At 36.8% G+C, this 12,593-nt stretch overlaps 1 protein-coding gene across 1 annotated transcript; it reads left to right on the forward strand.

The window, feature by feature from the left end:
• The first annotated feature begins 11,035 nt into the window (after positions 1 to 11,035).
• On the forward strand, positions 11,036 to 11,817 carry LOC125352291 (acidic leucine-rich nuclear phosphoprotein 32 family member E-like). The gene is given in 2 exon segments (XM_048347398.1): positions 11,036 to 11,503; positions 11,505 to 11,817. Coding segments are annotated over 2 exon segments (447 nt in total). The 5' UTR covers positions 11,036 to 11,251; the 3' UTR covers positions 11,700 to 11,817.
• Positions 11,818 to 12,593: the final 776 nt, after the last annotated feature.

Here is a 12,593-nt window from a genome sequence, read left to right on the forward strand (position 1 = left end):
GGAGAGAATTGGGGCTTGACTGGAGGCCTGAGTGTTTTCCCTTAGCTTTTTGCTCAAGGATAGTGCTCTTCTACTTGAGTCACAGCTTCACTTTTGGCTTTTGCATGCTTAATTGGAAATAAGAGTCTCATGAAGTTGTCTGCCCAGGCTGGCTTTGAATGATCCTCAAATCTCAGCTGCCTATGTAACTGGGATTACAGGTGTGAGTCACTGATGCCAAGCCAAGTGTGTGTCTTGTTTACCCCTTAGGATCCTTTCCTTCTCCCTGGCAAACTGATTCTCACCAGACATTTCTCCTTTTACATTAATGTCCCATCATCGTCACTGTCATCGTACTTGTCAACCATTATCACTATATCAGGTCTAGATCTCACAAATGAGTAAAACATTCAATATTTTGCTTTTCTTTTCTTGCCTATCTTGCTCAAGATGATAACTTCCAGTTCTATCCATTTCCCTGAAAACCCTAATATCATGTTCCTAAGAGTAATAAGGCAAGATCATAAAGTAGATCTATTGTTAGAGTAACCTCCATACTGATTTCCATAGTGATTGTAACAGTTTAAATTTTCATCAAGTGTATGAGGGTTCCTTTCCCCCATATTTTTGCCAGTATATGTTTCTTATTTTCTGGATGATTACCATTCTCTCCAGAGAGAGATGGAATCACAATGTAGTTTTGGTTTACATTTGCTTTATGTCTAAGGATGTTGAGCATTTCTTTCTGTTCCATTTTTACTTCTTCTGAAAGCTGTTTTCAACTCATTTGCTCATTTATTTATTTATTTTCATTTTCATTTTAAAATTTCAATTTAATTTTTTTCACTGAAAAGCTGGTGAGAGTTTTATTTAATTCTGCGGGCTGTCTTGATTCTTGAATATTTCACTCAGCAACTGCACAATACATATTCTGCTCTACAGAACATGGTAGATCATATTGTAGGACATAAAGAAGTTCTCATCAAATATAACAAATTGAAATAACCCTCTGTATTCTACCATAACATAATGAAATTACTGTAGGTAACAGAAAAATAAAACTACAAAAATATTAAAAAAAACATGGAGCTTGAAGAATACATTGTTGAATGTATGGTTGGTTATTGAAGAAATCTTTATTTCATAAACAAAAAATAGTTCCTAGTATAACTGTAAGAAAGTAAATTTCTGTTGTCTAAACAAAGAAAAATAATTCCTAGAACTTAATGAAAGTAAAATCTACTTAATTCTAAATTTCTTTTGAACATTTAAAATTTAAATCAGTCTCATTAGAGATTTTTCAGTTTTTGTTTCTTGAAAATGAAAAGCCACAGCAATGCTGGGCTAGTATTCGTGAGCTGTCAACAATTGGCTGGAGCCGAACCCCCCCCCCCCTTTTTTTTTTGGCCAGTCCTGAGCCTTAGACTCAGGGCCTGAGCACTGTCCTCCCTGGCTTCTTTTTGCTCAAGGCTAGCACTCTGCCACTTGAGCCACAGTGACACTTCTATATATGTAGTGCTGGGGAATGGAACCGAGGGCTTCATGTGTAGGAGGCACACACTCTTGCCACTAGGCCATATTCCCAGCCCCCGAACCCCTTAAACAAGGACACTCATACAAGGCAACTGCGCTTCCACCTATAATAGCATAAAGGGACATTTAGTTTGATTCTGTTGCTTCTATTCTTCCTGAGAATACAATGAACATGGATGAAAAGCAAGGTATTTTCATAGTTTTAACATATCTGCTTATAGATGACTGACCAATTGAAAAGAAAATCCTAAGTACGTGATTAAGATACTGGGCAATATCTTGGTCAGGTGTTCACAAAATCAGGTGGGCATCATGCGCCTCACATGTGATGAGGTGAGAAAAACACAACACTTACGTTGTACTTATGGTGCCTATGTATTTAAGGTTTTTAAGGGGTAAGCCCAGGGGAGGCTGGTTTAAAACTATGGAGACTTTTGGGACAGTGCAGTCATGAGAGAAACCATCTTAGCAACTTTAGGCCATCTGAGGATTCACATTTTCTTTTGTAATGAAAATAAAGCTTTACCTTTTTTCTAGATTTAAAAATAATTAAAACTTAGTCATTTTAAAACATTCTTAATTCAGAGAAAATATCTAGACATTTGCAAGATTTCTAGAAAAAATAAAGAATAGAAAACTCCCATGTGAATATGTGGTATGTTCTCAGTTACTTTATGGTTATATATGTTTTCATTATTAAATGAACCCTAGTAAGAACTCAATTAAAGAACTTCTATGAAGAACAATAGAACAAACCAAATGATATGAAAGGAATTAATAATGTTCAAAGTAGAAAACAAATAAAGAAATTGACTGTGTAAATCAAAAAACAAGTTCTTCAGGAAAACAATTATTTTTCTCTAGTAAATGTTACCTCAGAAAGAAACAAGAGGACATAAATTCATAAAAATTAGGTTTAGAAACATAACCAGAGAAGCAGAAACTATTTTCAAAGTATGTGAAAAATAACCTACTTTAACAATTCTTAAATACTATAGAATTGTTCACACACAATATATAAAGGAAACAATCATTAAGGAAATAGAAAAGGTTACTAAAGAATAAGGTTCATAAAAAAGATCTAGGCTAACCAACACAACAATGTTGTGTACCACAAAAATGTGGTACATATACAGAATGGAATTTTATGCCTCTATCAGAAAGAATGACATTGTCCCATTTGTAGGAAATGGAAGGACTTGGAAAAAATTATACTAAGTGAAGTGAGCCAGACCCAAAGAAACATGGACTCTATGGTCTCCCTTATTGGGAATAATTAGTACAGGTTTAGGCAAGTCATAGCAGAGCATCACAAGGCCCAATAGCTATACCTTTATGAACTCCTAAGATGATGCTAAGTGAAATGAACTCCATGTTATGGAGACAATTGTTATATCACAGTTGTAACTACTTTCAACGTCCCATGTGTATCTGTAGCTTCTATTATTGATGATGTTCTTTTTTTTTTTTTTTTTTGGCCAGTCGTGGGCCTTGGACTCAGGGCCTGAGCACTGTCCCTGGCTTTTTCCCGCTCAAGGCTAGCACTCTGCCACTTGAGCCACAGCGCCGCTTCTGGCCGTTTTCTGTATATGTGGTGCTGGGGAATCGAACCTAGGGCCTCGTGTATCCGAGGCAGGCACTCTTGCCACTAGGCTATATCCCCAGCCCCTATTGATGATGTTCTTGTATCACCTTCCAGTGGTTGTACCTACACTATCTCTGTAATCTTATCTGAGTATATTGGAAACCGTGTATACTGGTATTGGAAGTAGGAAATTGAAAGGGAATACCAAATTTGACAGACACAGGGTAAAAAAAAACAAACAACTACAAAAGCAATACTTGCAAAACTGTTTGGTGTAAGTGAAATGAACACCTCCGGGGGGGTGGGGGGGGAGGGAAAGGGGGAGGAGAGAGGGGAGTATGAGGGACAAGGTAACAAACAGTACAAGAAATGTATCCAATGCCTAACATATGAAACTGTAACCTCTCTGTACATCAGTTTGATAATAAAAATTTGAAAAAAACTATATAAAAAAAGAAAGATCTAGGCTAGATATAGCTTTTGTGACTAGTTATTTTGTACTAAGAAACAGAAAAATTTCTCATTATTCAAACATTTTTTCATCACTGAAGCTTTGTAATTTATTTATGGAGTAAGACTAACTGTGAGACTGGAATGTAACAAAATGGATTAAAACATATGATTTTTAAATGAAATAAAATTAAAAGGTAAACAATTTTTATACTCTCACAGCCTAACAAAGCCAGGTCTGTAATGAGGAAGGTAGTGAAAGTTGTGTGACTTGGGCTTGCATGTCATCTTCCCATAGCAAGTCTATGCCACACACTCTCCTTCTTCATGATACTTCTTTTCTAAGAAATTTTTTATTACCTTTAATATATTCATATAACCACTTCACAATGCATTATGATATGTGATCCTTTTTCATTTAATGCCCAACTTCTCTAGAATTAAAATATAAACATGTAAATCTCACCAATATAAGTTCTATGCTACAATAAATAATGAGAATATACAATTATCAGATAAAAAAATTTGATCATATGATCATGAATGTCAAAACATTATATATACATGTAATCTTTAATCTTTAAGTAGGAGTACGTAACATGATAAAATGTCGTAGTCTAGATGAGTATATAGGAATAAAATATTTGAAATATCACTGTTTTTTGAAATCCTGTTTTAAAAGAGAAAATCAATAGTATAAATACAAGATGTATAAAAATGTTTAACCACTGCAAGATGAAATAAAATTACTACTTGGAGTCTGTACCTTTTGACTAAAATATGAAAAGAGCCAGGTGAAACTCTTACACAGCTAACAGAATGAACAGAGGCAAAATAAATATATAAATACCAAAAAATAAACTGTCACAAACCACATTTAATACCTAGAATATATATGACAGAAATAATGCACAAAATAATTTTATAAGGCAAGGCAAATAGAAGATTTAATATTATATAACCAGTGTTCCAAGAAGAAAATAAATTCTCAAGTAAATTTAAATGTTAATTCAATACCAGTGAAATCAAGGCACTTGGTTTTTTTATGGATGATGTTTTGTGGTTTTTTTTTTTTTAAATCCATCATTTGTGGGGCTTGAACTCAGGACCTGGGCACTGTCCCTCATCTCTTCAGCTCAAGGTTAGTGCTTTCCCCCCCCCCTTTTTTTTTTGCCAGTCCTGGGGCTTGAATTCAGGGCCTGAGCACTGTCCCTGGCTTTTTGCTTATGGCTAGCACTCTACCACTTCAGCCACAGTGCCACTTCCAGCTTTTTCTGTTTATGTGGTGCTGAGGAATCGAAAGCAGGGCTTGATGCATGCTAAGCAAGCACTCTACCGCTAAGCCACATTCCCAGCCCGTGCTCTATCACTTTGAGCCACAGCTCCACTACTGGTTTTCTGATGGTTAATTGGAGATAAGAGTCTCATAGACTTTCCAGCTTGAGTTGGCTTTGAACCAGATCCTCAGATCTCTGCCTCCTGAATATCTAGGATTACAAATGTGAGCCACCAGTGCCCAGGTTTTAATTTTTATTTTTGAGACAGATGACTCTTCATAGTACTGTCGCAGTCAGTGGAGTATGGGGACAGCACTCCTCTGTTCACTTTTTAAATCACCACCACTTTTTATGTGTGTGTGTACCAATACTAAGGCTTGAATTCAGGCTTGGGTGCCATCCTTGAGCTGTTTATGTTCTACCACTTGAGCCACAGCTCTACTTTTGACTTTTTTGGTGGTAAATTGGAAATAAGAGTTTCATGAGCTTTCCTGCTAGAACTGGCTTTGAACCTTGATCTTCAGATTTCAGCCTCCTGAGTAGCTAAGGTTACAGGCATGAGCCATTGGCTCCTAGCTCCAACAAACTACTTTTTAAAATTATTTTGGTAAAAGCAGCAGCCCTAGATTGAATGGGGAGAAACTTTAAACTGAATAGGCTTGGTTGTGCTGCTACTGGCTCAGCTTGATACTATAATTCAGAATGTAAATTGGATTAAGAAATAAACTATTTGCACTTGCTTAAGGCTATGATGGAGAAAATCACATTCACTGTACCTTAATCAGATCAGGTCAATTCTTGAGTTATAACCCTTGTTATCTTCTTGGAAACTTGGATTCTTCATGGTCCACAAACTCCTATATGATCTTTCATAGCCCCAAAACCCCTATATTATTTCCTCTCTGTTCACACCTCTTCCTTCTCCCCACTCACAACATTTCAGAGAGACACAAATCTTCAGCAGCCCATGATCTTTCCTACCCTAGTCTTACTTGCTGGGCCCGTTGCTAGGACTTCTATCCTTTTTCTTGGAATATAACTTTTAAGTTGGATTTTAACACTTATTCCATAGTTCTCAACTCTAATGCCCTCTCTGACTTTAATAAAACAATTATGTATTATGAATATATATATATACTTCCTTCCCAATAGTTTGCAGATTAAATTATTTTATCAATCTTACCCATTTGTTCCTGGTTTATTATTTGTGTCCTTGTACGAAATTTAACCATCTTTAGGGCAAAAGCACAATTGCCTTTTTCCTTGTAAGCCTTTATTATCCAATATAGTGCCTAGGACATTGAATATAGGTAATGAAACGTTTGGCTTAAATAACTTTGTTATTTAAATAATATTACAGAGTATTGTACAGACAATGGAAATATTCATGATATATAAAATGAAAAGTGTTACAAATAGATAATTTCAATTTTCTGTGTATATACACATATATACACACTCATAGACACATTCACATATATATGGGCACATATTTAATTTTTAAAATATAGACTAGTATATTGTAGAAGAGAATGTACCAAAACTTACCAGGAACTATTTTTTTCTATTTGTTGACTTGTTTGATTGCTTTTGTGCCTGTACAAGAGCTTGAACTCATTCAGTACCTCACAATTTCTCTTAGCTTTTGTGCTCAAGGCTGGAACTCTACTACTTCAGCCACACTTCTAGTTCCACCTCTTTTCTTTCTTACACTTCACTAAATTCCACAATTTTTGGTCATATACATATATATTTATACATATTTATTAAATACATATAAGTATATATTACATATACATAAGTATATGTTACATATACATAAGTATATACATAAATATACACCTATGCATACATCTATACATAATATACACAATATATGTTGTATTATATATGTTTAAATAAATATATTTACATATATTGCATAATATAATATACATAATTATAAGTATATACTCATAACATTATGATATAATATAGAATATACAATCATAGACATCTGTATATTAAATATCTGTGTCTATATATATATATATATATGTGAAGGTAGTGAAATATCCCGAATACAGTAGTTATCTGATGACAGTGTACTTTTCTCTCCTTGAGGTGTTCATTCATTCATAACCCTGCTTGAGCCAGAGCAAACTGCCAAGGAGCTAGAGAATGGGATTGAAGCTCAATGAGATTCTATGAGACCTTTATTTCCAATTAACCACCAAAAAGCCAGAAGTAGACTGGTAGCTCAAGTGGTAGAGGGCTAGTCTTAAACCGAAGATCTAAGGACAGATCTAATGGCCAGATTGTGAGTTCAAGCTCTATTACTAGCATAAATAAATAAACACCCTAAGATAAAGGGGTGTTGGGGACTGTTTTGGTCTTGGTGGAGGAAGGGCACCAAGAGCGAGATGCTGCCCTTCCCCCAGCCCTGGGACAATGGGAGGGAGCCCCTCCCACCTTTCAGCCTCAACCAGAAAAGAAGCCCCCCCCACCCCCCCCACCCCCGTCACCCCTTGGGAGGCAAACAAGTGCATGCCACCATGATAGTCACCCAGCCCAGAAAGGAAGTTCCAGGATCACTTAGTGGCAGCACAGTCAGCCAATCAGGCAATCACCCCAAGTCCTTCCCCTTCTGCCTTTGTCATCATAATAAATATCTCCGGCCCACCCTCGGAGGGCTGAGATGCATCCCACCATCGCAGCGTGTCCCTGATGCCTTCTTTCCGCCCCTGCTCCTGGTAACATGTGAGGGGACTGGGGGGAAGGGAGGCTTCAGCAACCTTTCCTCAATTTAGCGCAAGTCCACGAGAGTACGCCTTGTCCTTCTGCCGGCGGAAGGCAAGGTCGAGTGTTCTTTCATAAATTTTAGGGTTCAAGCATTCTCCCCGGGAGATCGGGGAGAAAGGGATCGTTCAGATCCCGACAAAGGGGAACCAGAAAAACCAAGATACTTCAATATATTCTACATGCTGCCAATTCACCTCAGCATTTTCCTGTCTCCTAGTCACTCATTTTGGGATTTATAAATCTTGGAACAAGGAGGAAGTGCAACCTTGGCTACAATTTGAAAAGATTAGGGGAAAATATCATGTGTGTATGTGTGTGTGTGTTTGTGTGTGTATGTACATATATATATATAATTTGTGGCAATATCACATATATGCCATATATGATGATATCATATATATGTAAGGAGTACATTTCTTTTTGGACAATGACACCCTTTTCCTTGCTCTCTCCCATTTTTCCCCTCCCACCTCCCCTACAAGTTGTATAGTTCATTTTCACCATAATGTCTAATGAATATCACTATTATATATTTTCAACCTTCATCCTCCAATTTCTGAGCTTCCCCTTTTACCCATCTCAAAACAGATAAACTTTCAAACAAAACAAAAGATACAGGAAACAAAAAACAGTAACAAAGAATAAAAAGGAAAAAAAAAACACAAAAAATCCTCATTTTCATTTCTTGGAGTTCATTTTGATAAATATCATTTCCTATGATCATATGCCCATAGCTATTGAGCCTTTGTTATCCTCTCCTAAGAATCTATAAGTAAACACAGTGGATGTTAAAAAAAAAAAAAGTACACTGGGACATGATAAATTATACTGGATTCTAGTCTCAAATTTTAAGACTAAAAATGTTTAGCATACACAGGAGAGGAGGGTAAGGAATCTAATTTAAAACAAGAGGAAAACAAAATTGCATTCATTCTCTACCTCAGGAGAAATTTCCACCTTGAGCTACTGTAGTTTGATTGGCTTTACCCAGTAGCACCAACATTTCCATTTTGTGGGGAAGAGCAAATGAAGGCAAGCACCCTAAGACTAAACAATTAGGGTATGTGGGTTTTACCATCTGCTGTAGGATGATTCTCCTCTGTGGTTTTACAGGCTTGGGGGTATTGAAAAATATCTCTGTATAAATTAAATCAACTCTCATTAAAGTAGGAGACATTTAGTTAGGAAACAGCCTAGATTTTTTTTATTGAGTCTTACAATAGGGAACAGTCTAAGCTTTAAGCATTAAGGCCAGGAAGCAGCTAAATACAGAAATTAGTCTGGTGAGAAATGGGAGTTTGGGGAGATTGTATGTCTCCTGGGAAGACTGAATACATACAGCATAAGACTGAAGTTCGATAAACAGTTTGTTTTTTCCAGGTCCCATAACAATAACCCCACTGTGCTTTCTTTCACTAATACCTTATTTCTCCCTGTGGTAGACAACTATCCCTGTCCTCTGCCAGCTAATTTTTTGGCTCCATATCTCTTCCTAGATGAGTAGCTGGCTAACTAGTTCTCTGCAGTGAGAGTCAGGATAAAAGACCACTGAATTCCTGGAAAGCCACACCTTACATAGTTATCACTGTACACAGGGCAGAAAAATGAATCATGAATGTACATTATGTAAACTAGTCATTTAAAATGCATATGCAGAGCACTGGCTGAGGCCTAGAAACCTAGCTACTCTGGAGGTTGACATCTAAGGATTTTGGTTCAAAGCTAGTCTATGCAGGAATGTGTCTGAGAGTCTTATCTCCCACTTACAAAACAAACAACAACAACAAAAACTAGAAGTGGAGTAGTGGCTGAAGTAGGGGAGTGTCAGCCTTAAGTGAAAAGCTAAGGAACACTGCCCTGAGTTCAAACACTAATACTGGCATACACATGCACAAATAAAGTCCATCAGAGATGAAGCCCTGATTTCAAGTCCTTGTACTGGCATGCACTCACAAAATTAAGCAGAGCAATACAAAACTGGATGTGTAGTGCAGTGGCAAAGTGCCTGCCTAGCAAACATATTTGCTCCAAATTCAAACTACAAAACTACAAAAATAAATCAACAAACCAACAAAGCGTCAGTGCTAACACAGAAATACAAAAACATAACAAATGTTCACGTTAGTAAAACAAAAGGAAAATTCATATGAATATTCAATAGATAGGCCTAAAATGATAAAATTCAACAAATTCGTTGTTTTAGGCTCTTTTATATGTTTAATGTAGAACTTTCTCAATCTGAAGAAAGGAATTTTGTAAAGACAAAAACAAGTGTACTTACTATTGAAATACTAAAATCAATACTATTAAGCTTGAGATTGAGGCAAGGTTGTAAATCCTAGAATGTGCAATAAGACAAGAAAAGACAAAAGATGCTAGATACTAAATGAGTTTATCTGTTACAGTTTCAGGGTAAATCGTCAGTAAAGAAATAGCAATTAGGGCTGGGAATATGGCCTAGTAGCAAGAGTGCTGCCTCCTACACATGAAGCTCTTGGTTCGATTCCCCAACACCACATATATTGAAAACGGCCAGAAGGGGCGCTGTGGCTCAGGTGGCAGAGTGCTAGCCTTGAGCAGGAAGAAGCCAGGGAAGGTGCTCAGGGCCTGAGTCCAAGGCCCAGGACTTGCCCCCCCCACCAAATTTTTTTTTTTAAATATCAATTAAATTTATATAGATATACGCCTACATATGTTAGCAATGAAAAATAATAAACTAAACTACAAAACAGATACAAAAATGACTGATGATAAAGAAAAAATTGATTAATTATATTTCATATTAATTAAAATTTCATAATCATATTTCTTAAAATTAGTTCTCAAAAGGTATCATGGAAGGAATGAATGGCAAAAACTGGATAGCCACATGCAATTGATTACAATTGGACATTTATCTTATACAAATAAGTTAAAATGAATTAGACTTAAATATCAAATATGAAACTATAAAAAGTGACAAGAAAATAGAGAAAACAAAATTGTTTTGTCTTTGTTTTAGACTATAGAATGAGAGCAATTCTATAAGGGAATGGAGCCATATTCCAAAGGTTAAAAATATGAACCATATTTCAGTCCTTTTAGAATTTCAGATTGCAGGGTTGTAGAGTTAAAACTCTGAAGAGCCAGTTTTCTGTGCTCATAAACAACCGAAGACCAGAGCATAGGCAGAACTAATTAAACACAATACTAATGGGGATCTAACGGAGTCCAGGCGATGCCCCACTTCCTGTTTCGCCCTGAGCCTGTGTCCTCCTGTTCGGTCAGCTGTTTACAAAGTGATGTCAGATGCATGTGCTGAAGAGGGGATTTCATGGAGTCCAGATGATACCCCAATTCCTGGGTCGCCCTGACCTGTGTCCTCCTGACCTGTGTCCTTTCCAGTCAGCTGTTAAGAATGAGGTGTCTGGGTGTGTGCGCGCGGGTGTGTGGACAAGGAGGTGGGGGCAGGCGAGTTAAGAGTCCTAACTCCTTGGACTCCATTTGCTATTCTTTTCTTTCTCCTTTACACCTATTTGGTGGTTGTGGGCATTTGTATTTGCTTTTCTTTACATTCATTTCCAAATCTGAAAAAAAAAAAAAATTAGGGTTGTTCGTAGTGGCAAAGGGGTAAAGGAGGAGAGGAGCAGCCGAAGAGAGGGAGGACATGGAGATGAAGAACAGGATCAGCCTGGAGTTAAGGAACAGAGCCCCGGAGGAGGTAACAGAATTAGTCCTTGATAATTGCCAGTGTGTCAATGGGGAAATTGAAGGCCTGAATGACACTTTTAAAGAAGTGGAGTTTCTGAGTATGGCTAATGTGCAATTGAGTTCACTGGCTCGGCTCCCCAGCTTGAATAAACTTCGGAAGTTGGAACTTGGTAACAATATAATTTCGGGAGGTTTGGAAGTCCTGGCCAGAGAAATGTCCAAATCTTACCTATCTCAACCTGAGTGGAAACAAAATCAAAGATCTCAGTACCGTGGAAGCCTTGCAAAATCTTAAAAATTTGAAAAGCTTGGACTTGTTTAACTGTGACATCACAAACTTGGAAGATTACAGAGAAAGTATTTTTGAGCTGTTGCAGCAAATCACATACTTAGATGGATTTTGATCAGGATGATAAGGAAGCACCAGACTCGGAAGAGGAAGATGATGAGGATGAAGATGAAGATGAAGATGAAACTGGTCTACTTGAAGGATATGAGGAGGAGGAGGAAGAAGAGGATGAAGATAAAGATGATGCAGATTCAGAATTGGGAGAGGGAGAAGAGGAAGTGGGCCTTTCATACTTAATGAAAGAAGAAATTCAGGATGAAGAAGATGATGATGACTATGTTGAAGAAGGGGAAGAAGAGGAAGAAGAAAGCCTTTGCGGAGAGAAGAGAAAACGAGATGCTGAGGATTTGATTTCCTCGCTGCCCGGGTGTGCAACAGAGTGATCGCATCTTCTTTGTTCTTCATATATGATAGCTCTCCCTACCAGAAGATAATCTGTAACTTTTTTTTTTATAGGAGAAGTGTGGATTTACTATTTTTGCCTTATCATTCCAATTAAGATTTACTAGTTTGCTAATGATCATGTTGTATGTAGAAAAAAAAAATTTCATTAACTCCCTCACCCCTCCATTGTGAAATCCTCTAGCAATGTATTTGGAATCTTAATTTTTCTAATTCCAGCTTACTGTCTTAGATATTTTTAGCCCATAATTAAAAACATGATCGGTTTTACACAGGTATAGTTTGGTGCATTTCAATTGTAAGGTTTTAAAGTTATTTATAAATTAACTGAAATTATGGTCAGCTCTAATATGAAAAGAAAATAGCCTTTTGATTGATAAGTTGATTCATTTTTTTAGATGTGGTTCAGATTTTTAGTTTGACGGCAGTGATTTTTATTTTGTTTTGTGGCTATGAGCATTTGGGGGCCATCTTGTCACTTGAATAAGTTGGAAAGTAGTATAGAATCAGAATCATAAAGGTCTATTTAGCAGTCAGTATAGTTCAT

The sequence above is a fragment of the Perognathus longimembris genome, chromosome 6 (assembly GCF_023159225.1).
Source record: "Perognathus longimembris pacificus isolate PPM17 chromosome 6, ASM2315922v1, whole genome shotgun sequence".
Classification (NCBI taxonomy): Eukaryota; Metazoa; Chordata; class Mammalia; order Rodentia; family Heteromyidae; genus Perognathus; species Perognathus longimembris.